This window comes from Pangasianodon hypophthalmus, chromosome 27 (genome assembly GCF_027358585.1).
Source record: "Pangasianodon hypophthalmus isolate fPanHyp1 chromosome 27, fPanHyp1.pri, whole genome shotgun sequence".
Taxonomy (NCBI): domain Eukaryota; kingdom Metazoa; phylum Chordata; class Actinopteri; order Siluriformes; family Pangasiidae; genus Pangasianodon; species Pangasianodon hypophthalmus.
Genome location: NC_069736.1, coordinates 3,501,927 through 3,528,342, shown reverse-complemented (window position 1 = coordinate 3,528,342; position 26,416 = coordinate 3,501,927). Strand labels below are relative to the sequence as shown.

The following is a 26,416-nucleotide window of genomic DNA, read 5'->3' as shown; positions in this document are numbered from 1 at the left end:
GAAAAGTGCTGATTCATGTTTAATTTAATGAAAGCATGAAATAAATCAAATGCTTGTACTCGGACCCACCTGTGGGTTTTTCAGGGCTGTCTTGAAAGCTTTCCTGCGAGTTGTTGAGTATTAAGAAAATTAAGACAAACAAACAAACAAACAAACAAACGCCATTCGGAGTTTATGGAAAGTTTTGTGTTTACGGAAAAGTTCATTCGCCTCTTTAACTCATTTCTCCAAACTCTTTTCCCCTCTGCATTCTCAGCTCGCGCTAACTACAGAGCCGTGTGTGATACTTCGTCCCAAATTGCACACTAGTGCACTAAACAGTGTGTAAAAATAGTGCTTCATCAGCTGTTAGTTTATATGCAGGAGTAGCCTGATATTTATTATAGACTACGGATTGGGACGCGCGGTGCGTGCAGGTGTGCTGTATGTTAATTAACCTCCATGAGCCAATCACAGTGAAGTATTCAAATAACGCTTGCGGTGTGTGTTAATTTCAGCCAATCAGAGCGAAGTATTTCAATACTTCTCTGCATGCATAAGAAAATACGCAAATGACGCTTTCCGTGTTAATTTAACGGTGTTTTGAAAACCTGTTACAGCATACAGACTAAATATTACAGCAATTCGGTCTAAATGAGGGGTTTTCTTTATTAGCAAACTGGAAAGTTTACATCTACTTTGTTCCATTTCATTTATTTATCTTATTTTAGGGTTTAGTTTTCTGAACTGGAGAAGACAAACATTAAAAATAATTCAGAATTGTATTAAACACAGGCGCAATAATTCTACCATGTGTGAAGAAGATAAAAGTAATTACAAAAAGAAGTAATAGTAATAGAAGAAATAGAAGTAAAAAAAAATAGAAGTAAAAGCTAATTAAAGCTAGTAAAAGCTCAGAGTGTCGCTGGACGTCGCCAGATGACGTCATCGACTAATTTGCATACTGAGTGACGCGTCCTGATTATTTGCATATCAAGATGTAATACATGAAGAAGGAAGACACTTAGAATAGACTAGACTAGAATAAAGTGTTATCAGAAAAGAAAATATAGATTATGAGAAGTCTTTGGTCATGGCACCACAAAAGAACTATTTACATATTTACAAAATTTCTTTCTACATATTTACTTATTTTTTATTTTTTTTTTTTCAAGAACACAGACAAAATGAAGCAACATAAACTAGAATTTGCTATTAGCAAATAATGGAATAGCTCACTTATTACTTGTAAATATCACTTGTCATTTTTTTAAATAACGTTGCTAAAGGGGTCTAATAAGTTGCCAAATCTAGCAAACAAACAAACAAAACAAAACAACAACAACAACAAGGCAAAAGCACGTCAAGAGTAGTAGTTGTTGTTCCTTCGGCCGCTCTCGTTAGGGGTCGCCACAGCGGATCGTTGGTCACATATTTGATTTGGCACAGTTTTTACGCAGAATGCCCTTCCTGACGCAACCCTCCCCAATTTTATCTGGGCTTGGCAACCCCAGTGCCTGGGGTTGGGGTTGGTGCCGTGGCCTAGCCTCTAGTCCTCCAGGATCAAACAGTACTTCAAGAGTGAGTTAAAAAAAAATGTAAACTTTTGCACTCAGCTGTGCAATTTAATGCTTGCTAAATATCTCAAATAATACACATGCTATTTTTTTAGATTAATTTGGATGTAGTATTGGTGTGTTGCCAGTTTGCATCACACACTCTCACACATACAGAGCTGTAGTGGAGATCTGATTCACAGTCTACGGATGAATAGTTGCATTAACTAAGCTGACTTAATTAGACAATTATTAGATTGCCACTGAGACAAGCTAAATGTGAAAGTTGGGGTAGAAAAAAAAGATATTTGTTGAGGAAATTAGCATCCTATTAGGATAACTGTGTTTTTTTTTTTTTTTAGAAATCAGCAAAACAAAAACAATGACAGCATATAGGATAGAAGCTCAGCGTAGCGCAAATAAATAGATGATAAGGCAATGTAAGTCAGATATACACGAGACATTGTGGGGGAAAAAATACAGGGCCTTCTTTTCTACAGAGGAAAGACGACTCATCTTTATATTGCTAAAAGAAGCTGTTCTTGCCTAGCATCGACTGGACTTAAAAGTCATACATTAAGTGAAAGAGTTTTAAAAATCGATCCTGAAATGTGGCAGTGCCAGCTCAGGTGTGATGATGTATTTGGCCCTCGTACCACTGCCAAATCGCTCACTCAGCCTGACACAAAGACAAAAAAAGGCATTCAGTAGAGCACAGCTATTCATCCTGAACATGACAAACCCAGTACAGTGCACATACAGAGAAAGAAACGCTCTGATGTATTGTCTTGCATCCATTCAAAAGCCCTCTGGAGGCTGAATCACATGGAACTGTAATAAAAGCCGTCCTCTGTGCTATGTTGCTTGCTCAGGGGGTTTGGACAATGAGGTTTTCGGCCAGATTTTGGGGTCAGTCAGGTATAAATACGAGGGTTTATCGGTGGAAGAGTGTGTGTCCATCACCAGTTGGTAACATCTCCAGCAAAGCCTAAAAATCGCCCACTGGAACCATGGGGAAGGTAAGAACGGGTTTGTTTCTAAAAATATCAGCTATCCACGTTGCTTTAGGAAAAATATGAGTCATGTCCGTCTTTTTTTTTTTTTAGATCATCTTCTACGAGGACAGGAACTTCGGCGGCCGTACCTATGAGTGCAGCAGTGACTGCGCCGACATGTCACCCTACCTGAACCGCTGCTACTCGTGCAGGGTGGAGGGCGGCTGCTGGATGGTCTACGATCAGTCCAACTACATGGGGAACCAGTATTTCCTCAGGAGGGGCGAGTACCCCGACTACATGAACATGTGGGGATGGGGCACGAACAACTGGATCAGATCCTGCCGCATGATCCCCATGGTATGTTTACTCACCTCACAAAGTATTCCCTTATAGAGGCTCATGAAAATCAACTTCGCTTATGTACATAACATATAATTCAATGTGATTGGCCCGTCATTGAAGTAAGGAATAAAACACAACAAGTCGAGATGTTTTAGGAAAATAATGATGATGTGGTTTGATGTGACCACACTGATTTTCCAATAACCGCACATCCTGAAGTGTTTTATTCCTCTTATACCACAGCAATTTGTCAACGCTAACCATTTGTTATTTATTAAACAAAGACACGGTGGACTTCGTATTCGTATACATTCAAGGTTAACATTCTCAAAACAAATTAGTTCCGGTTTTCACTTATGTTATAGCAGCTATAAACAGTCATTCCCTCACCAGCTTATCTTGCTTAGTTTAGCTTAGTTAAAAGACAAAAAAATCACCACAGCTTGTCATGTTTCTGGGAAACATAAAGATTTTTCTGTGCCGGGAAAACATACAGCTTTATCTCTGACTGTTCCAAAGATGACAGTGGAGACTCCTTCCAAAAATGTTAAATAAACATCTCCTTAAAGTAAATTACACACAGTTTTTAATTTGTGCTGCTACAGCCATACAAGTTACTAAAGAAATGATAATGTATTGGAACGAGCGCATTAATACACGTACATCCGTGATCGGTGTTCCAGCCGTAACTACTGTCAGAGCTGCTGTAATAGAGAATTAATCAACACCTTCTTACAGATCAGATTCAGGAAATCAACTAAATTAACTGTCTAAGATCGTTCTAAATAAAAAGCTACTTCACTATGTACAGAATAAGCGGGTGGCTCAATACTGAGCAATATGTACAGTGCTTAGCATGCTAGTATCCAATTTGGGACAACACACAGTTCTTTATTTAGGATTGATAACACTAAGTAAAATTGCTACAAAGCTTCAAATAAAACCTTTACACTGTTTTTCAAACACAGAACATTTATTTCGGTGATGTCTGCTCATATTGAGGTTTGTTTGGCATTCTATTAGGAAGCTAATTTGCCAAAGTAAGCTAACATTATCATGCTGACTACTGCTAATAAACTGTGGTCTAAATTCTATACTGCATCGAGAGTCAAGTAATGAATACGAATAAACACAGAAGGCTGCTTTATGAATATTGATGAGTAGGCAATGGTGTCTGTGAAAACAGGCTGTAAGTCGGGGAGGCTCGCTTATTATTGAAATCATTTGAGATATGGTTTTATAGACACAAGCCTGAAAATCATCCATCCTGTCCCCAAAACAGTACCGCGGCTCCTACAGGATGAGGATGTACGAGAGGGAGAACTTCATGGGCCAGATGATGGATGTGACTGACGACTGCGACTCTATCATGGATCGCTACCACTGGTCCAGCGGATGCATGTCGTGCCACGTGATGGACGGCCACTGGATCATGTACGAGTATCCTCACTACAAGGGCAGGATGTGGTACTTCAGGCCTGGCGAGTACCGCAGCTTCAGGGACATGATGGGAAGCAGCGGCATGCGGTTCATGAGCATGAGACGCATCATGGATTCCTGGTATTAAAAAAGTTGAATCTGCCAACCTGTGTCAACATGAGCTACCTTGAAATAAAGCCTTATAAATCATACCAAGTTGTTTTGGGTTTTTTTTTTTCAGAGGCTGGGTAAAAATAGAAAAATGCACACACTTTAGTTGGTGCTAGCTTCCAATTTATTTCACAGTATTGCATTAATTGGTCATTTAACAGGAAATAAATTAAAGTGAAACAAGAGCTAAAAAAGGCATTCAAACATATCAGATTAAATCTTGACCTAACTTCCCAAGCTTAAACCAATACTAAGGTAATTTTCTTATATTGAGTTTACAGTAGGCCATGCTCAGGCGCTGAAAAATAATAAAAACATAATGTTATGACTCTCTTGAGCTCAATTATGCTGCCATTTGTGCCATAATGCCCATAAAGTCATAATGCTTGGCTTAAAACTAACACTAATGCTAATGCTGTGCATGCTTTTTCTTCTCAACATTTCAGCCTTTTCATTTTCATTTCCTAATATCTCATCCCACAAAGCGCAGTTTAATTTCTGTCCTTCTGTAGGTAAATCATATTAGTATCACTGTTTGAAAGGTACCTACTTTCATAAAACAATCACAAGTATTGGACAAATCTTATAAACCAGTGCTGGGAAATGTATTTAAGGCTTGTATGTCAAAATACATAAGGTGATGTAAGAAGTTTTATATAGCATGGTTTTGATTTTGCATAAAAGCTAGCTGATTTTTTTTTTCTGTTTCTTGCAAGTTAGTTCTGACTAACAGGAAATCCGTAAAGCTTTAAGTCATATTCTGTAAAAGTATTCACCTGTCATCTTAACATTTAGGAAGTGTAATTATCTCCCTTCATGCCAGAGCTGGAATTTAAAGCTTCTCACACATAATGCATAGCTTTTACAGCCCATGTGTCATCTGGATGGATGATTTCCGTATTCTAAATCCAAAGTGATAATCGGTTTTGCATTTAAACACTTTTATGAAGCACTAATCTATACCTTCTACAGCTTCACTTATTTCTAAAATGCCAAACACAATGTCTCAAAGCTTCAAGAAAGTGTTGTTTATGTTATGAAAAAACAATAATTTGCAAGGTAAGGATAAAATATCTGAAGGGTACCTACATACGTCCTTTATAACACATTATTACAACCAAATTTTGGGTCACCAACTCATGATTGAAAACTGACATTATCAAAAAATGACACAAAAGAAGGATCGTATTCAGAATTGGCAACCAAAAATTATGTCAGTATTTACACTGGGAAAGTTATGTGTATTCAGAGTCGGGTTAAGCACATGCTTAAATTGATTAAATCAATTTCTGGGTCCCACCTACAGATTTATGCAAGTCACCTGTGTGTAGTCAACATCTCCAAGGTTGCCAGATTTTTCTTAAGTAGAAGCATCCAAGACAGCATCTGGACCACCTCCTTTGAACACACGCTCTGAGTTGTAAAGCCAAAAAAATCAGGGATAGAAAATACGGACTGAAGAAGGAATTTTTTTTTTAAAGTAACAGGAAAGCAAGAGACAATTTAAAATGAAAAATAAAAAAGACTAGTACAGTATATGATATATGAATGAGAAGATGGCATGCTTTGAAATACGTTTAATAGGAATCTAGTATATTGCTGATATACTGCAGCATGAATAGCTATAGTTGTAATTATCACAATCACTGAAAATTTTGAAGGATAGGTTTGAAGCATAAGCTGATCAAGCACTCATCTGATATGCTATCAAGTGTTGTTCATAATTTAATCTAAAAAAAAATTTGATAAGAAGTGTCTCTGATTAAGATGTGTTTCCTCTAACGTCCTCTGTTCTGAAAAAAAGGGTCGATTCTATTAAATGACTTCATTAATTATTTTATGGTGTGATATTTATGTATCTAAAATCGGCCTTGAACGGTATTCCAGATTTTTTTGTTTTTAGAGCCAAAACATAAATTTCAGCAAAACATATTGTGGTTACATCAAACTGTCAGACACTGGCACTGGACTTACCTTGGAAATGGGAAGGCGGAACTGGGAATTTTCAACCTACATGCATTTGAGCTACGAAGTGGTAATAGATTTTTTATAGATTTATCAAGTTAATACAGTATGTCTGTATGCTGATGGATCTAAAAACAAATAAATTAAAGGGAAAGAGGTGCTACTTTGTTTACTGTTCTTGCTGTGAGCCGCCATTTTGATTTGACGTCACTTGCTGAACTCGGGGTTGAGAAGACTTCCCAAGTTTCTGAGTAGGAATTACAAATTAAGGGGTGTTTTCTTTGGGTTTTTCCTAGTCGGAGGTTCCGAGTAATGAGTTTGAATGCAACATTAATACTGCTTCTCGCTCACAAAACAAAAATGTGCTTAAGGCCAAGGTCAGAGTCACATGCACGCAAGTGAAACATGCCTTGTTTTAGGCACACTCCACACTATGTATATAACTCTCACACAACCTCTGAATAGCACTCTGAAGTTACTTCCGAGTTCTGAAAGCCGATGTGCACAATCTCAGTATTAAATCCTCATTATGTGCTCTGAATACAGTCCGAAATATACCATATCATCTCATTATAGTGTAAAGAACCTTGTGTGGTATGAAATTCATTTTTGTGGTGAAATGAATGAGTTGAGGATCTGCTGCAGATGCAGACGGCTTTCACAAACTCCCTCTGTACCAAAGGTCATTCTGTTTCTGACTAATAAGAATCGCAGTCCGATCCAATATTATACTTCGCTGACTCATGCGTTTTCCTGTACTCCTGGAGAAATGTACATCATCTGAGTCAGTCAGGCCACTAATCAGATATGACAACCCATAACAAGCTGTAATTAGGAGCTCTGAAGTAATTTCATGCTGTGAAATTTGGGATCATTTACAAAAACACAGGCTGCCAGAGGAGCAGAAAAGATAGAGAGGGCATGTTAATCATTTCATAAGATGGCTATTTTATACATAGAATTTTAAATATTGAGCCAGATATCACATAAAAATCTGTCGTTTTGTTAATAGGCTGAAATGTCACATCATTGTCTTCCATCCTGTTGGAGTCATTATTGAGTTTTAATGATGCAGACACATGGCCTACTCCATCTGATGCTTAACTAAGTCACTTGCATCTTTTTAAAATTAGAATATTAAGCACAGAACAAGGGGAACAAATACCTTCAGAGTCCAAAAAATTATGCAAAACATGACCATTATAAGATGCAAATGGATTCTCCGGCCATTTTGTAAGCAAACCTCAGCCAACGAAAGAGACGGAGGAGGGAGGAAATTCCCATAGACTGATATTATCTTGGCAACACCAGACCATTAACGCATGCTAATGACCGCACGCAGCAGCCCCGTGGAACCTGCAGTGGCCGTAATGAAAAGATCAGAAGCCATCCACGTGTGTCGTGTGGATCACAGCGCCGCAAATGACACACCGCTTCCAGGAAAAACGGATTTTTTTTCACCTCCACTCAAAATCATTTTCAAAATGGTTATCTCATCGTGTATGGCTGATTCTGACTATGAAGACTGGTCAAATTTGTTACCTTTAAATAAATCAGTGAATGATAAAAAAAGTAACAATATATATAGAAATACAGAAGTAAAAAAACCTAAAAATGTAAACATTTAAAATAAATAAAAACTAACAAACAAGTAAATATAACATTTTAAATTGTTAAAATAAATACAGTTTAAATTAATAAATACATACATACATAAATAAACTTAAAAATCTAAAAAAAAAAAAAAAAAAGAAATAAATAAGTAAATAAATAAATATATAAGCTCACTTAAACGTGTAAAACTTTAAATAAAATTTAAATAAATAAAAAATATAAACTTTAAAATGAAAAATTTTAAATAAAACTTAAATGTATAAATAAATACATACATAAACATGTAACCATTTTAAATAAAAACAAACAACTATAAAACCTTAAAAATGCAAAGATAGATAGATAGATAGATAGATAGATAGATAGACTTAAAAGTGTAAAAAAAATAAATAAATGAAATAATCAATCAATATACAAATATCAAAATGTAAAAAAAAAATGTAAATAAATAAATTATTCACCACGAAAACATTAGTGTCTTAAAATAGCAGTGTCTTCTTGGGGAAAGTATGTACTATGTGAAGAGCACTTTTTTTTTTTTTTTGGTCAAGATTCAGCTTCAGCTCCCTTCCATGAGCAAAAATGAGCACTTTCAATGAAAAGAAAAATGACAGCACAGATGTGAACATTATTATTTATTTATTTATTCTAATATGATGCGCAAAATGTACAAGTATTTTTTATTCCAAGGTATAAAATTATTTCTCTTAAATAAGCAAGTTCTCATTAATAAGTATGTAAATGCATTATTTGTTACAAACCCTGAAAAAGAACGAATCCCTTACAACTGTCGGAGACCGAAAAAAAAAAGTTAGCAATACAAATCCAGCAGATTGCAACCTGACTCAGTTTTTCAGAAGTATTGCTCACTGTTTTCCTGTAGAAAAAAAATGTTTCAGATGTTTGTTTTTTTTTTGGACAAAATAAGCATTGTTCTGAATCATATAGATATGTACACAAAAATATATGCTCTAGATTTAAAAAAAAAAAAAAAAAAAAAAAAAAAAAAAAGAAAGAAAAGGCCTTGGTTGAAGCTGTTCGTCCGTGGGTGTGTAAAGTGTGCTTGGGTCTGCGGGACGGGTCCGGGGACGGGTCCGGGTCCGGGCGCAGACTGATGACATCATCTCTGAGGGGAAGGGTCGTCAAGGGGGTGTGGCCTGAATTCAGTGCATTCTGTGAAAGAAAAAAAAAAAAAGAGCGTATGTGAGTCAGTGTGTGAGTTCACCTCAGAGGACCGCTGATAAATCATGATCTCAGTATTATAATGTTCGGGGACATAAATTTCACGACTAGAAGTTTAAATATGAATATAAAAATAGCATTAAATATTATGGATGTTAGCTAGGTACATGAAACGTGCTTAATAAACTGAACTTTCCAGTGTAACCAGGGAATGAAGTTAGCTAGCAGATGTGTAAGATATGTTTAACATACATATATATATATATATATATATGTGTGTGTGTGTGTGTGTGTGTGTGTGTGTGTGAATGTGTGTGTGTGTGTGTGTGTGTGTGAATAAACCAAAAGTTTTCATTTCGCTCAGATTTGGTCTCAGTAAACGGACTAATAGTTGTGAACGTGGCTGGGTTTATTATCATTTATTAGTCATTTAATGAGATCACGACAGTGCTTGATAAGAAACAGCCAGATAGAACCTTCTAAAATCAAACACTATTTCATTCTCTCTGTTCAAAAAATGTAATTTCTAATTGTCTCAGAATTTCAATGTCAACTCGAAGCAACATTGAAGTTTTGAGTTTTGCAAGAAATGCCAAAACTCTGCTGTTCCATATATCAAAACATCTCTTCACTCAGACAGACCTTTAACACACCGAAGTCATGAAGTATTGCAGCTAAACAATGCGGCATTAAAATGTAACCACAGCTGGATCCTTAGACAGAGTATATTTGGAAGTTCTCTGAGCTTCGAGGGGTTACATCACACTACACAGACTTGAATAGATGGATAAAAATAGCGTAGGACCTTTCGAGCGAGGTCGGTGTGCCGAAGGGCTTCAGATGCGGCGCATTGTTGAGGAAAAGTTGCATTCATACAACAGCACAAATGGGAGGGTTTTTTTTATTATTTTAAAAATCCCCCCAGGATCAGGAGTAATCAATAAGAGGGTTGCAGGAGGCTCGGGGAAACATGAAAGAGAGCAAGAGAAGGTGATGGGGATCCACAGAGATGGTGAAGGGAGAAGAGAGTGCAGTGTGTGTGTGTGTGTGTGTGTGTGTGTGTGTGTGTGTGTGTGTGTCGCTGAAGGGCACAGGCTCTTCCAAACATGCTACAAAGAACCAAAGACACGAAATGCATTAGGATGCAGACTGATGGTGTAATTCTTTGCCAGTTTTTTCCTAATATGGGGGAAATTAATTTTTTTTTTCACTGGTGCTTTTGATTATTTAGTGATTCCAATCATGACTCATTTCGTGCAACTGCGGTGAAAATGATGCACCGTTTGACTCCGCATTACAGCATTAGCACCTTTTCCTGCCATTTTTCCCCCCTATGCCAATAACCCACTCTGAAAAATAAAAAGGGTTATAATCAATCTAAGACTGCCGCATGTGTAATTTGCATCTCCATTAACAGATGCTTTTTACTTAGGATGAATTTTTTGGGGAAAAAAAAACTGGTAATTAACACTAACTGCCCTACAACTTAAGAGTCTGCCTGCAGCACAAGCATTAATTATCCGTACTTATCAGCAAAGCGCTGCGGTGAAAGAGAGAGAGCAGAAAAGGGAGGCAGGGATCCGCTTCGTGAATCAAATATTAACAAATGTGTTTTAATGTCTGGGTCAGAAGGACGCATGAGTTTAGAAAAATATGCAGGAAATGGAGATTTGTCTGTTTTAAGAGCATTGAGAGATCAGTGCTGGGATTAAATCAGAGCTGTTTCTTGCTATCAGCAATAAGAACGTTTGCTTAGGACCATGTGAGAGTGTTCTTTTTTTTTCTTTTTTTTTTTATACAAAGCCACACTGTGGTCTGAAAAGGTACATCTGGAACATCTGGAGCTGAGAAACAGAAAAAGAAGGTAGAGGAGGAAAAAAATGGGGTGAAAACACTACTAAGAAAGAAATGCTAGCTAGTTTATCAGTAAGTGGCTAACGAGTTTGCTAGCTAAGTAGGTAACAGTAGCCTAATGATCAGCTGTGTCCCATTTAACTACCCTTTGTTTTGTTAAACAACATGTTTTTTGCAAGTAACAAATTAGTTGTGTGACATTCTTACGAAGTGTCAATCAGATATTTTACTGTTATTTATTTAGCATTTTTTAATCAGTTGAATACTTGAATCTGATTGTTCAGAAAGTGTTGATTAATTTTCTATAACAGCAGCTTTTACAGTAGCTCTGGCTATAAGACAATTCACAGGTTTACATTAATGCATTTGTTCTAACAGCAGTCTGATGTTATCGTTTCTATAGTAACAACTCATTCACAGGGACTTGGACAGTGGACACTCCACATAATCCAAGCCTAATAATTACATTGCTGTTATTTAACAAAGGAACAGATCTAAGCTTTGATATGGTGAAGCTTTCTGTAGGGACATTTATTTAACACTTATGGAAGGAGTCTCCAGTGTCAAAACAAGTTTTGTAACAATCAGTAACATGACAAGCTGAGTATTTTTGCATTATTAACTTCAAGAGAGAGAAAGAAACTACAGGCTGGCTATGGAAAGACTGTTTATATCTGCTATAATGAAAGTGGAACTTGTTTGGTTGATGTTTCACAAAATTAAATGCAACTATAAATGGATAAAAAGTATGATGTATCCTGCTTTAAAGGTGCATTAGTTACCAGTTAGGTGGGTTTGACATTTGAATGATTTCCGCCCATTTTCACAAAGTTTCGACGGCGGCCCGTAGAGTAAGATATCTATAAAATGACTGACAGGAGGCACATCCAAACACAAACAAGCATTCCAGACCTGAAGTCCATTTTCGGGTTATCTCAGTGACTTAATGTACTTTTGCTAAGGCCACAAACTAATCCATTGTTTGTTTGTTTTTTTATCATGTTCTACATATTTTCCAGGGTATTTGTCCCAGTAAGGGACCTATTGCACCTTTAATTAATACAAAATTGTAATCGTTATCAAATTCTGTGGTATTAGAGGAATATAACACTTCAGGATGTGCTATTATTTTGCAAATAATCAAGTTAGGGGTGGTAAGAGTAACTTCGCTTCATCACACCACTCTGTCGTTGATCATTTTCCTATAACAGCAAACTCACAAAGGTTTATTGCTTACATGGTGTAGTTATTAGCAAAGACTCACTGCTACATTCTCTAGCTAGATAGCTGCCATGTGAAAGGTTTCCATTCTTATTTTTAAAGAAACGACCATGGATTAAATTTTATTAATTGTGAGTTATTGACCAACAACCGGCAAACAAAATAATTATTGCTGTCTGTGTACGTACACAGTGACACATTTACAATAATGCAGAGAACAGAGATGGAGCAGATTCAAACACACACACACGGAAAACGCTTAGCTTGCACAGCACACACACACTAGGATCATAAAAAGAGCTGGACAAAAGCGATGGATTTGAAAAACAGATTGTGACTGAAGGCCAATAGGCTGTTAGTGGGTTTTCCTGCTACATGCCTTTAAGAGCAGCACCTGCATCATTAATTCACATTTGCACACAGCGTATCGATCCTTAAACCGCAAATCTAATAAAGCATCTCTCCTGGAGCCGCCGGGGTTACGCCTGGTTCCAAGCTTTACACGCAGGCTATTTCCTGGAGCTCAGCGCAATGAGCCGTATATCTAACACTGAGCGTCCTTGCTGAAATCACACACACCTATTTTATTTATATCTCCCAGGTCCTTGTCATAGGGGACAACCGCCAAAAAAAAACAAATAAATAAAAGGCTACAGGTTGTGAAACATTAGGCACTTAATGATCAATACAAAGTGGAACGATACTAATTTAATGCCAGATGAAATGTCAGATCCACGGAGACAAAGAGGGAAACAGAAAGGGAGTAAGTGTTTTTTGTTTCACCACAGGTATTAGAATCATTCCTCTCCTTTTTTCTAGTAATGTCATGATGTCAAAGTAGCGTTCATGGTTCATTCATATTTAATAGTGCATTAGAACACATCATCCTAATAATTAAGGGTGTTTTGCACTATTAAACACCACGCAGGGGGTGAAGAAGAAGACGACCCCCTGAGGTGTGCCCAAAAGCAATGAACACTCTCACTTATTCCTCAAACATTTCTGATTTTGCTCACTTTTGGCTTTTGAATATTTTACAGCAGTCTAAGAGCCATGGCATAATTAAGAGTTGGCCAAGAAAAAAAGTCCTGGCTTGGATTTTCTTGGAACTAAAACATCCATATCGCTTTGATTATGAGAAACTGCTGCGTTTTGCTTTTCGTCCCCTCTGTTTCTGCTCCCTGATCACTTGGGCAAAACACTGGCACCAGCGTTGGTCCTTTGTGTGTGTGTGTGTGTGTGTGTGTGTGTGTGTGTGTGTGTGTGTCAGCGCTAAGGAGTGCTCCATCACATCAGCATTTCAACTACTATGTATGGGTGTGTGTGTGTGTGTGTGTGTGTGTGTGTATATATATGCTAATATAGAGAGCCAGGAAAAAAACCCACACCAGCCCCATTCAGAGGTAATCGCAGCTCAGCCTTTTTGTCTATTATACATGAGGATAATCAAATCTACCCCCTATTTATGGATATTAGCGTAACCCTATGCCGGAGGGAGAGAGAAGCAGAGTGACATGTGGAAGGCACAGATAGACAGCCACCACCGTCCGTCCCCGACCTGCACTGACAGCGCTCATAATCCCACCCCACTGTGATTAGCGCCGACGCCAGATTAGAAAGGCGAATCGGATAATTACTGTCCTCTCCACTATCTGTCCAATTTGCTGTGCAATTTGCCTCTTTTTTCCCCTCCCGTGATTGTCGTTACAGCAGATGGGCAAGTACGATGGGGTTTTCTGGAAACGCTCATATGGTGGAAGGAAATGTGCCATGCTTTGGATTTGTCATTGCGTGAATGGGGTGAAAAAAATCATTGAGCCAGTAGCAGAAGAGGTTTATAGGTAAGTGGGTGGTTTAAAGGGCCGCTGAGGGCCTGGTCTAGTCTACAAGTGCTCGTATCCAGTAAATCCAGCTGGGTCACACGGCTGTAGCTACGGCATCAAGGGGGATCATAAAACCCCTCGAATTTGCAACTTCAGTACCCCAAAGCTTCTATAAAGTGGCCCGAAATGGCTTAAGATTGCTGCAAAGAGTTGTCTCAGTGATGATTTATAAATCCTACAGTGTGAAGTGTCATTTGTGTTTGTGCCTGTCAGTGCCAATGAAGGAGGCGAGGCCTCTGGATGAGTCAGTCCAGTGAAGGAGGCGTGGCCTCTGGATGAGTCAGTCCAGTGAAGGAGGCGTGGCCTCTGGATGAGTCAGTCAAGTGAAGGAGGCATGGCCTCTGTGTCAGTCAGTCCAATGAAGGAGGTGTGGCCACTGTCAAAGTCACAAAAAAGGCTGCATTGCCTCTTATGGTCATCAGTTGCAATAAAGGAGGTGTGGCCTCTGTGTCAGTCAGTCCAGTGAGGAGGTGTGGCCTCTGTGTCAATCAGTCCAGTGAGGAGGTGTGGTCTCTGTGTCAGTCAGTCCAGTGAGGAGGTGTGGCCTCTGTGTCAATCAGTCCAGTGAGGAGGTGTGGCCTCTGTGTCAGTCAGTCCAGTGAGGAGGTGTGGCCTCTGTGTCAATCAGTCCAGTGAGGAGGTGTGGCCTCTGTGTCAGTCAGTCCAGTGAGGAGGTGTGGCCTCTGTGTCAGTCAGTCCAGTGAGGAGGTGTGGTCTCTGTGTCAATCAGTCCAGTGAGGAGGTGTGGTCTCTGTGTCAATCAGTCCAGTGAGGAGGTGTGGCCTCTGTGTCAGTCAGTCCAGTGAGGAGGTGTGGCCTCTGTATCAGTCAGTGCAGTGAAAGGGGCATGGTCTCTGTCAGCCAGTCCAGTGAAGGAAGTGTGGTCTCTGTGTCAGTTAGTCCAGTGAGGAGGTGTGGCCTCTGTGTCAGTCAGTGCAGTAAATGAGGTGCAGGCTCTCAAAGTCTGTCCCATAAAACAGGCATTTCCTCTAATGGTCATCAGTTGTAATAACAGAGGTATGGCCTCTGTGTCAGTCAGTCCTGTAAAAGTGGCATGGACTCTGAATGAGTCAGTCGAGGAAATGAGGCGTGGCCTCTTCCTTCAGTCCTGTGAACGAAGAGTGGCCTTTTTTGCTGACCAGTCACAGTGATAGAGGTGTGGCTTCTGTCTGTCAATTCCATTAAAGGAGGCATGCCGCTCTTCAAAACTATCACTTTTTTTTATTAAACTTTTTGCACAGTACTGAAGCAGTTGTTAAGTATATAGCTTGTTCATATAATCTTATAGAAAGGTGAGGTACTTGCCCCTAATAAACGCCCTGCAATCAGTCTGACTTCAGTCAAAAATCCCTACAAAACTGAACTCATACAGTTTACAAGGAATAGTGGAAGAAAAACTGAGCTTCTTCATTCAAATTAAATTAAGGACACCAACATTTAGAAAACAAGTAGTGATAGAATGAATCCATTTTCCCTCTTTGCTTTATATGCTGTAATTTATATTCAAATTGAAGCTTGTGATTGCAAACTGCCATCCGTGTTCAGCCCTAAAGAGGGGACAGCTGACCCCACACGAGGGGCAAAGCCTGAATAAACAAATGAAATCCTGCTGACAGCTAAGCACACTGTCAAGTCATGTGTGCATGCTGGCTTTTATGAAAACGGAAAGCAATAAACAGCCTGGATAGACGTTAACCAACACTTGTGTTAAAAACAGACCCTCCCTGAACCAACAGATACAAGATGGTGGAAATGATTACTTGGGAAAAAACGTTTCAGTCAGTGTGGCATCAGGCGACAGACGCTCCACATCAGCATTCAAAAGGAACCAGAGGGCCTTTTTTTAATAGCTGCTATAATACATTCTCAAAATGGAGGAGTACTCAGGCATGTAAGATGTGGCACGGTTGAACTCCCCTTTTGGGTTGGCGCTTACTGAAGAGTTACGGCTCCTGGGGAGGTGGAGCTGGAAAAATGAACTATTAATTTTCTTTAAAGATTCATTAGAGTGAGATGAAGAGGAAAGAAGAGAAGCACTGGGCCAAGGAGACAGTTGGAGAGCAGCTACAGTCGAACCCTGCTCCTAATGACCACCTGAATATTTCATGACCGTCTGGGGTTCAGGACTTCTCTGTGCCACTGGAAAGCCACTTGTCGAAATTAGCATCAACTCGCAACGTCCTCCTTCCCAACCTCCGCAGCACAGGCATCAAGCTGAAACCTCTTTTTAACACTGAAATAGCTTTTAAACGTAAGTTTTTCAGCCACTACAACTCAAGGCAAAATGCTAATGTCAAGCTCCTGTGAGGCTAAACAGCAATTTGTTGCAACTTAAAATATTTAAAAAAGTGTTTGAACCGCAAGCGCCACAGGACAAAACCTAAGCCGGAACTGGTGGGTAAATATAGCTTTTGAAGTGGCCTTGAGTCATGCAATGTAATTTCAGTGTAAAGTGGGGTGGGGAAAAAAAAAAAAAAAGAGTGTTACACAGCAGTGGGCAGGCCATATGCCAAAGCTAATGAGAGCCAGAACTCCAACAGCGCTAAGATCCATATTTACAGAATCACTAAACAGCTGATAAGGCGAGCCTGTTCCGCACACCGCTGCTCACAGCTGTATCACGCAGCGGGCAAACAGCAACTCACTGCAGCTGGGGTTTTTTTTTTTTTTGGAAAGCATTCTGAGTTTGGTATTTAATATCCAAAGTGAAGACTTTGACAAAGAGATTTCAGTTTCAGATAAACTAATAATTACATTTTATACTAATTTGGTGAAGTGGCCCTGGAGGACTAGTGGCTCTCACTGCCACCGGGGTTCAATTCCTGGCCAGGGAACTAACCCCAGCCACTGGGGTTGCAGAAGACAGTGCACTCCCAGTGCCGGTCCCAAGCCTGGATAAAACTGGAGAGGGTTGCGTAAAAACTGTGCCAAATCAAATATGCAGACCAATGATCTGCTGGTAGCAGCTGAAAGAACAACACCATACTAATGTCTTGACAAAGAACACTTTCACAGAGGGGGAACACACTTTTAATCTGATCCGGTCCTGCAACAACTGGAAAAGATTGGAATTGGATTTGGAAAAGATTTGTTGGAACTGGAAATGTATACATAGAAAGAAACTCAACTGTATTTTTTTAAAGATTGATTGCCATCTCTATTTTTCATACCTACTCAAGACTGGCACCAGTATGAACTAATGCCACAAAAGCTACTAAATATTAGGGATTTTACTAAACCTGAATATGTTTTAAACAGATACAAATACAAATATGAATAGGAGTCACATTTCATTAACATGAACATGCACTGCGCAATGCATTTACCATGTTCATTCATCCTTAGTAACTGCCTGGTCAGGGTCGCAGTAGTTTAAATTAGGCTACTAGATTGTTTATATTTTGGGAAATAGAACCAACTAACCAAGAAAATAGCACAGGCAGGTACAAACAAAAATAATATCAGTGTACCAGTTATAAACTCAAATGATGTAGTTGAGGTTGAGGAACTGTCAGAGCCAGAAATGCTGACAGCACTTACATTTCTACTTCTGGGTTGTTTTTTTTTTCTAGCGTTTTCCGGTGTTTCCAGAGGCATAGTGGTAGGGTTCATATAAAAAAAGAGAGAGAGAAAAAAACCCTTCCGCTTCAGGCCACGCCCATTATGGGTTTAAATCCGATAACAGATATTTGTAGCACTAAACAGACACATAGAAAATGACAAAGCATTACATACCGTTTACATAGGAATGTAATAATATAAGAATGTAATTGTTAACGTAACAATTCCTTCGTTTTATACAATTAATAAATAAATACCCCTGATATAATAGCACTGATCTGGTCAAATTAGTCGAAAGTCAATTTTCAATGCATTTTTAATGTGCAGTGGAGAAACAGCCTTTCTTCTGGGCTATGTCAGTCTTTTTTTTTTTTTTTTTTTTTTCCTCAAAAGACTGCCACTGACAGTCTTTTAAAACATCCTCTCTTTCTTTTTTCCCCACCCTCTCTCACCTGCTGGAGTCTCTACGCCGCTCTGCCCTCCACGTCTCTGGCAGATTCGGCGGCCCCGCGCCAAACCGTCAGCCATCAGAGCCTCCTCCAGACTCCTCCTGGCCTGGTATACCTTCAGTTCCTGCTCCCTGAGGAGACAGAAACACTGGGGATTAGGAAACAGACAGCAAGAGAGAGAAAAGGAAGGAGATGGGGCTAGACTTCAGAAACCTGTACCCTGTCCACTGCTGTCTAACTGCTCTGTAGATTATGTTTGACCTCCTTTTACTGCTTTCCATCACCCATCAGCACTGCTGATCCTCCTGCTCGCTCTCACATCTCCTTCCCCCATTACCTCCTTCCTCCTGTCAGTCAACTCCCCTCCCCTGCCCGCACCCCATCCCTTCCTCCACTCCTGTCTCATCCCGGATTAACCCCGAGCTCTCATTAGAGAGTCCCTACTTTAGCAGCCATCTCGGGTTTAATTAGAGGTTAATGAAGGGAGATGCAAATTAAAACACAACAGCCTCTAACTACAACAACCACAATCCACTTCTCTGCAATTTGAAGACAGACTAACAAACACTAACAAACACAAATATATAATAATAATAATAATAATAATATTAATAATAATAAATACTGCCTGTTCATGCATGATATCAATAACATTATCATGATTACTGATGCATTTCCGCAGCAGGAACCCTTTCAGGAACTCATGAACTTTATAACACAGCACTGCTGAATTCTCAATTCTGATTGGTCAGATTCATTTTCTATAACACCAGCTGTGACAGTAGTCTTGGCTCAGGGTAAATCACAGGTTTATATTAATGCACTCATTCGAATATGTTATAATTTCTGTGACAACAGCTTACACAGGGACTTGTATGGCAGATGACATATTTGCCTCATAAACATATTTGTTGATCTGGTGAAGGAGATGTTTATTAACATTTTTGGAAGGAGTCTCTGGCTTCAACACTTAAAGCTGTAACTTTGCGGTTTCTCTGTACCATAACAAGCTGATTTTTTTTTGTCTTATTAATTTCAAAAGTAGAAAAATACGAGTCTAGTGAGGGACCAACTGTTTATAGCTGCTATAACTGTTTACAGCACGTAACTATAAAAAAAAACAATATGTATGCAATGCCGTTCTTTAACAAATAAAAAATAATAATAATCATAGCAAAGTGTTGTGGTGTAAGAGGAATAAAACACATCAGGACATGCTGTTACAGGAAAATAATCATCTTCGGGGTGGTAACAGTAACTCCACTTCACACTGGGCCATATCATACCACCCCACTGTTGATTATTTTCCTATAACATCATGCTCTGTCATGTTATATCCCTTACTTAACCAGCGGAACTAGAACCAATTTAAGTTCCTGAACCTTTTGGGTTCCTGTTCCAGAGTAGGTACTCTTCTGCAAATCAGAAACTCCTGGGGGTGGAGCCTAATGTACTGAACACTACTGATTGGTCAAATGTAAGCTCCACAGAATGAATCTTCAAGGCTGCAATGTTTTAAAATCATGTGCGTAGTTAACAGCTGCTAAAACGTGTTTTATATCAGAGGTGGCACTGCAAGACCAACAAAGCGGAACGTTTTCGACATTTTGTTTGGCGAGACCGTAAACACTGAATGGTGCTTGCCGTAATGGCAAAAACAGAAAGCATGAAATTGTGCTTCCTGCTAGGTCGCAAAGCTATGTTAACATCGCATTTGCATGTGATAAACAATAAATAACAACACAGTGTCGATTCTCCTTGATATTTGTTGTGTTAATATATTTTTGCTGTTTGCTGAAATGACGTAACTGTTCATACTTCCGTAATTCTATATAATGGTGGACTGGTAAAGGTGAGGACGATACTGAGGAGACAGAGGAAGCCTGAGGGACAAAAAGAATTGTCCCAGGCAGGAGGCTCAGTGAATTAACCTTTTAAAGGGATTAAAATCCTTAGTGACACTCCTGATGGAAACGCAAAAGAGGAACTCATCCAAAGACTCTGTAGGTCTTCTTCCAGATCCCTTTAATTCCTCCAAACACTCAGGAGGAACCAACTGCCATTATCAGATGGTATAAATGCTGCATGAGCATGACATCCTGCATACACACTCTTTCAGTCATCCAGGCCCCACCTGTGGTCTCCTTTTCTTCTGAAGAGATAGGCAAGAGAACAGACTAGACACGATTCATTTCCTTCATTTCTCCCAACACTATAATCACCAGCAGCAAGCAGCTCATCTCCGAGGCATTTCACAGTCTATACGGTTGGCCGGACCCACATTCATACTCCCACAAACCTGATCCCGTTTTCCTCCAAACACAAGAAGACAACTACTGCCATCTAGTGGGCAGAGCATTCCTTCTGGAAATGACTTCAGGTGCGTACTAAAGATCAAACAGGGCCCTTCAAATGAAAGCAGCAGTAATTATTCAGAAACAGAAACAGTGTTTACGGGAGCCTGTGGTTCCCTCAGCACTTTGAGCCATTTGCCTGAGTAATTGCTAATGTCTGAAGTTACTTATTTGTATTGCTTGTTTTTGTGGTGCCTTGCAGATGCTTGAAGCAGGTACCGATTATTTCTGAGGCTAATCATCCCACATCACACCCTGGACTGAGTAATTCCGCATGCGCTGCTGGCAGATAAATACATCATCTCTGTCAAGGTGGAAAGAGCTCATCAGCATTCCGGCGGCTCTCAGGACAGAAAACGACTCTGTCTTGCCAGGAGAAAATCTTATTCCGGCTCTGCGCTTTCCCATATACAGTAGCCAGATGCCAATTTATCTTGTCTGTAATGCCTCACAGAGCTGAAGCGAGATTGAAATTGGCATCCATTACGAACCTTATAAAGTCGTCCACTATGCAGTACGCGCCGTGCTAACAGTGACACCGATCGCGAGAAGGGAGACGAACGTTCCCTGAGAGGAGGCACCAGACGGACGGAATACTTCAGAGGAAGTGAAAATGAAGTGCATAAACAAAAACATCACAAGTTTTATTGAGGCACTCGATAACTGATAACAAACAAGACACGAACCCAAAATGCCACTCGAGAAGGTTCTAAGGGAGAACGAGGAGATCAGGGTAGAAGCGGTGGAAGAAGTGGTCACGATTTCTACAGCAATCTGGAGGAAAATCAGCACAAATCGATTGCTGGAGAGACTTCAAATGCAACTCGGTTTGCAACGAGAGACTCCAAACACACTGATGGTGTTCGATTGCAAAATTCGATTACACATTTTAGGCAGTCGTACCTGATATCCTCGTCAGTGACGATGAAGGATTTGCAGAGTGGCTGGGAGGTGTTGAGCCAGATAGCGGGGTTTTTCTCTGCTGCGGTGGACGTCTGACCCGTGATGGGGCCTGAACTCATGTGTAGAGCGCTGGCTATGGCCGACAGCAACGTCTCGTCCGACGAATCCGGACCTACACCTGAAAAAAGTGACACATGCGCATACAATTATACACTGAGTTGCTAGTTTATTACATTCCTTCTATTTGGAATCACTGGTCATTTTATCAGGTACATCTCTGCCCAATCCGTCAGACCCCCTCTACCTGACTATCCCAGAAATGCTGCTTCACCTGATATACTAGACGTAGTTGATAAAATGACCAATAACTGTAGGTAGAAGTTAGACACACCTAATCAATGCAAATCAAATATTTATGTTAATGCACTCGTTATAATACATTATAATACATATACACTGGTATCCCCGGAGTATCCCCACATAATCGAAGAAACAAATGAAAATGATTTAATAAACATGCTGTAATGTTTAAGAAAGCATTTAATCATCCATAAGGTGAAGTTTTCTGTAAGGAGATGTTTATTTAACATTTATGGAAGGAGTCTCCAGTGTCAGCTCTAACAATCAGCAAGCTTTTCACCATGGGAAAGTCTACTATAAGATGACAAGCTGCATTTTTTTTTGTCTTATTAACTTCAAGCAAGAGTAAAAAGACAGGCTGCTATAACATAACTAACTGTTTCATGGACACTCCACAATATAGCAATAGCTTTACGTAGCTACGAACAGATAAAACGTACGTTACTACACTTCGAGTGGTGACAGTAACTCTGCTCACCGCCGGGCCGCCTCACACCATCTCGCTGATTATTTTCCCATAACAGCACGCCCCTCAAATGATTTATTCTTTACTTAATTAGTAGTATATGTTGGTCAAGAAAGTGCTAGTTAAACTGTATGCATGCTCTTGCCAGAAAAGGTTCTTTAGAGCAAGGCCATAGAAGAACCATGTTAGGTTCCCTAAAGAACCTTTTGGTCCATGACTAATCATTCCACCTTCCAGATAATCCCACTAACGAAAATTGTTAAAGATCCATCAATCAAGATGTTCTTTATCCAACAATGGTTCTTTCTAACATATGTGTGTACACATACACACACTATGATGATCAGGCTGGAATATGAGTGAGTGTAAAAGGATCATGCTTACTTTGTAAACCTTTAGGAAGCTCCATAGTCCTGAGAACCTCTTCTGTGACGTCCGACGACCTCAAACCTTTCAACCTCCTCTCCCAGAACAGCTGCATATACACAGAGAGATAAGGAAGAGAACTTCAACACAGATATATACAAAACAAATCCTGTTCTTTCATACTTTATTCATCCATCTTGTATGTGCTACTCTGAGGTTTAAATTAAAAGTGACCTGAAAACCTAGTGTTTATTGGTTCCACCAAGCGAGCCTTGAAAATGTTACTAAACAGCCTGCAGGGATTTAGCCAGCATTAGGGTCAAATGCTGGTTTTTACAGCAATAGATCTGAAGCTGACAGGTTATTCTGGAGTACTGAAACAAGAAAGGCCTTGCGTTAAGAGAAAAATACGTTTCTTGTGTTTCCCCTGTTGCGTTCTGCTATTAATTATTCCTGACTGGAAACTGTCGAGTCATGATGGATGTTGAAATGTACCACTCAAGATGGAGTTCTGTCACTAAAACTGGTCATAGATTCCAGAAACGGGGGCAGAACAGACTTCTTCTCAAGCAGCTTTTGCACAAACCACTAGCGCTCTGCTGTTAGCCGCCAGTGTCCAGGATGAGCCCAAGGGAGCCATCTTTGGCCAACATGGCAACTCTGCTTGGCACTTCAAACGACTCGCCAACAGCAGCTCGTAAACAGGCCCCCAGATTTACTGAACTGTGTTTTTAAATAAAAGCTCCTCCATGACTGTCTTGGGGCCTTTACAAATAAATCCACCTTTTACAACAATGGCTGTGTTTTTAAGAGAGAATGAGGAGTTTGGGACTAGTGCCAACAGTAGCCACGTCCAAAAATTTAAAATGGTAGCACCAGTTTGGCAAAACACTGCTTCAGCCATGGCAGAAGGAATTAAGTCAAAACATTATTATGCTTGTGAAATAATCTAATAGGCCATTGTGTTACTGGTAATGGGTTGGATTTGCTCTGCGTGAACCAAACCGATTTATACGAGGTTAGGAATTGCATGCAAAGATGTTACATTAAATCCATTAGCGTCCATTAGAAGTATGATACCAACCTTCCCCATTGAATAACATTGAACAGCTCGAAGTTCCCTCATATTTTATATATATAGCTCTAATTTTAGCCTGGAAGAGGGAAAAGGCTACCGTTTAACACGAGGCAGTGAAATAAAGCTGCAGTGAGAAAGAAGCTTTTCTGGACAACCTAAACATGCACACACACAGAGATTGGTTTGGAAAGGAAATAACGTGGAAAGCTGTATTATCAAAACTACACGAAAGACCCACAAAAGCCTGCTAACTAGCCGCTACATTACCTGCAGTTTATTTACAGGGGCGTTCTAGAGAGCATTTGATTGGATGCAAATATGGAATAAGTCATCAGATTTATGTCCAGACCCCCAACAGACATGTACAAAACACTATGAAACACCAATTTCATGATTTCATGGGTGTTTTAAATCTGTAATATAATTATTTCATCCACAACCCAATCTTTTCCTATCTGTATATTATTAGCTATTAGAAGAACTTTACCTAAAATCATGTCAGAGGATTGCTTGTCCCTTGCCAAGGTTTAGAGTAAAAATTTAAACTGCTCTACCCATGCTATGCTAGCTAACCTTAGCTCAGCCGATCGGAGAAGGTTTTAAACTCATCTCCACTATCGCTATGAGCAACATACATCATATACTGCATGTTCTGTGATAAATTAGTGATAAATCATGATATTCTGTGATGTTCGATTACGCATTGCAATCAGGAGACACGTATGACAAGTGTAATCTGGCTAGCACTAGGAACTAGCTCACTAACCCTATTCTTAACGATTACTATTTATCCAAGCTGTCCGAAATTTTGATTCTTTTTGTTTTAAATGCCAACCAAAAACGTCCAATTTTATTAATCTTATATTGTGATAGTATTGTAAGCTGTAACAGAGAATGTTGTATCAGCAAATGCATACGGTGTAGGAGTGAGCGGTTTGAGAGAGAGTGAGGGAGGGAGAGAGGGAGGGAGAGAGACAGAGAGAGAGAGAGAGAGAGAGAGAGAGATGGATGGGGGATGGTGTGATCATTACAGCCCTGCTCACGGAGAACAGAGCAGTCGGGCAGCAAGATAATTCCCAAACGCCAATGACTACTGGAGTCTCTCCCACACACACACACACACACACACACACACACACACACACACACTAAATCACTCCCTCACCTCAGCTCCCACTGTCACACTACCCCTTCTTTCCTTAACTGCTCTTACAGCAAATCTTCCTCCCCCTCTTTTTAATCATTCTGACCTCCAGCGTATGTTTAAGTAGATGGGTCCATTTGACCCAAAACACTCCTGATGTGTTGGATCCTTTACAATTGTCTTGTCTCGATCCAGAGTTCAAGGCAAACACGTCTTTGGATCATGTGTTTATTGCAATCGTGTAAAAGCCAATTTCCTAAATAACAGTGGTGAAGGATTAAATAAAAGAAGAACTAGCGGACCATCCGGAAGTCTCTCAACGCATAGCACGACAAAACCTTTCAATCACAAGATCTTTATGAAGATTACAAACAAGCTGGATGTATGAATGTAGCATTATTTGTTCCTGCACATTCATCCAGTGCTGCTGCTGATAAAATTGTGTGGATTTAGCAGCCTCTTGTGGACACAGGCGTGTACTGCACCCTTACATATCTCGAGAGAAGGTGTAGACAGAGAAGCTTCCAGATTTAATGCTGCACTCTTGGTGCTTTGTAAGTGATATTTTGCGAGTTGGAAAAAAAAACATATATGCTCCACAATAGAGTGTCTTTTGTTTGCTCTGTCAGAGCACATAATGCTCATAAAAAAGCTAATCTAACTACACTTTTACAGTTACAGGCCTGAGTGGCAAGTGGTTCTGTTCTACTGTAGTGAACTTCAATGGTCATGCAACATTTTGGACTGAAATTGCAGCACAGCAACAACAGCAGACAATAGTGAGTAGCGTTAGCAACAAGCTACCCAGCTAACATTAGTTATATGAGTGATAACTCTAGTGTCATTGATTATCTTCTCAAAACAGTGATTAGTATGGTCAATGTTATAGATTTAACCAAGTACTGTGTCTGTATATAAATAAAGCCAATACTGCAATAAACTCATTTAAAAGTTGAGAAGGGGAACTTTACACTGTTCACAGTGTGAGCGGCCATGTTGATTTTTCACGTCACTCCATAAACGTGTAAGGAACTGATAGTTGAGAAGACTATCCCAAGTTGACAAGTTGAAATTTCAAGTTGAGGGGTGTTTTTGGTGGCTTTATTGATTGGAGGCAGGGAATTACAAGTTGCATTCTGGCCTCAAACACAGCATAAGAAGACAGGATTGGACTGGGCTAAACCAGACTTAAATGGTTTAAAGTCTTACTAGACATGACAGTGTCAATATTACTATATTTTCTATTTAAAAAATACCACATTAACATGTATATAAATGTTTTAGAAACATATGTATAGGGGAAAAAAACAGTGGTCCTATGACAGAACCTTGTGGGACACCATTTCACTTTTTACTTTTACTCTAAATATTTAGAGTAAATGACCAATATTAGGGAGGAAAAGCACAATAAGGAGTGTCACCTATTAATGATATATGGGTCAATATTGCATTTGCAGAACATTAGATGCAAAATAAATAGGCACATTCTAAAATTACTGGGTTTAGTTTTATAGCTGCTTTGCTGCAATTCAAGTGGTGTTGGAAACTAGG

General features: G+C 39.5%; 2 protein-coding genes and 1 long non-coding RNA gene across 6 annotated transcripts in view; 1 reads left to right on the top strand and 2 right to left on the bottom strand.

The window, feature by feature from the left end:
- LOC113531279 (uncharacterized) overlaps positions 1 to 410 on the bottom strand; it is a 45,187-nt gene extending 44,777 nt beyond the window's left edge. For 2 of the 3 annotated variants that reach the window (XR_004577410.2, XR_008301076.1), the window contains exon 1: positions 70 to 410. This is a non-coding gene — a long non-coding RNA (uncharacterized LOC113531279). The remainder of the gene's footprint in view (positions 1 to 69) is intronic. The other variant, XR_003403238.3, reaches the window with a different exon arrangement.
- A 2,009-nt stretch (positions 411 to 2,419) lies between these two features.
- On the top strand, positions 2,420 to 4,506 carry LOC113531278 (gamma-crystallin M2). The gene is made up of 3 exons (XM_026921888.3): positions 2,420 to 2,554; positions 2,642 to 2,890; positions 4,158 to 4,506. The coding sequence occupies exons 1-3, from the start codon at positions 2,546 to 2,548 to the stop codon at positions 4,440 to 4,442; spliced, it is 543 nt and encodes a 180-aa protein (XP_026777689.1). The 5' UTR covers positions 2,420 to 2,545; the 3' UTR covers positions 4,443 to 4,506.
- A 4,158-nt stretch (positions 4,507 to 8,664) lies between these two features.
- Positions 8,665 to 26,416, bottom strand: part of mbd2 (methyl-CpG binding domain protein 2) — a 34,312-nt gene continuing 16,560 nt past the window's right edge. The window contains exons 4-7 of one of the 2 annotated variants that reach the window (XM_034300941.2): positions 22,662 to 22,752; positions 21,452 to 21,629; positions 18,198 to 18,325; positions 8,665 to 9,217 (exon numbers count right to left, since the gene is read on the bottom strand). In XM_034300941.2, the coding sequence (XP_034156832.2) occupies positions 9,165 to 9,217; positions 18,198 to 18,325; positions 21,452 to 21,629; positions 22,662 to 22,752 (450 nt within the window). In that variant the 3' untranslated portion in view covers positions 8,665 to 9,164. The remainder of the gene's footprint in view (positions 9,218 to 18,197; positions 18,326 to 21,451; positions 21,630 to 22,661; positions 22,753 to 26,416) is intronic. The other variant, XM_053230475.1, reaches the window with a different exon arrangement.

Bases quoted from the DNA above. Each gene is read 5' to 3' on its own strand.
- LOC113531278 (XM_026921888.3), top strand. The intron at 2,891-4,157 runs GTATGTTTACTC...TCCCCAAAACAG, and splicing joins CCTGCCGCATGATCCCCATG to TACCGCGGCTCCTACAGGAT.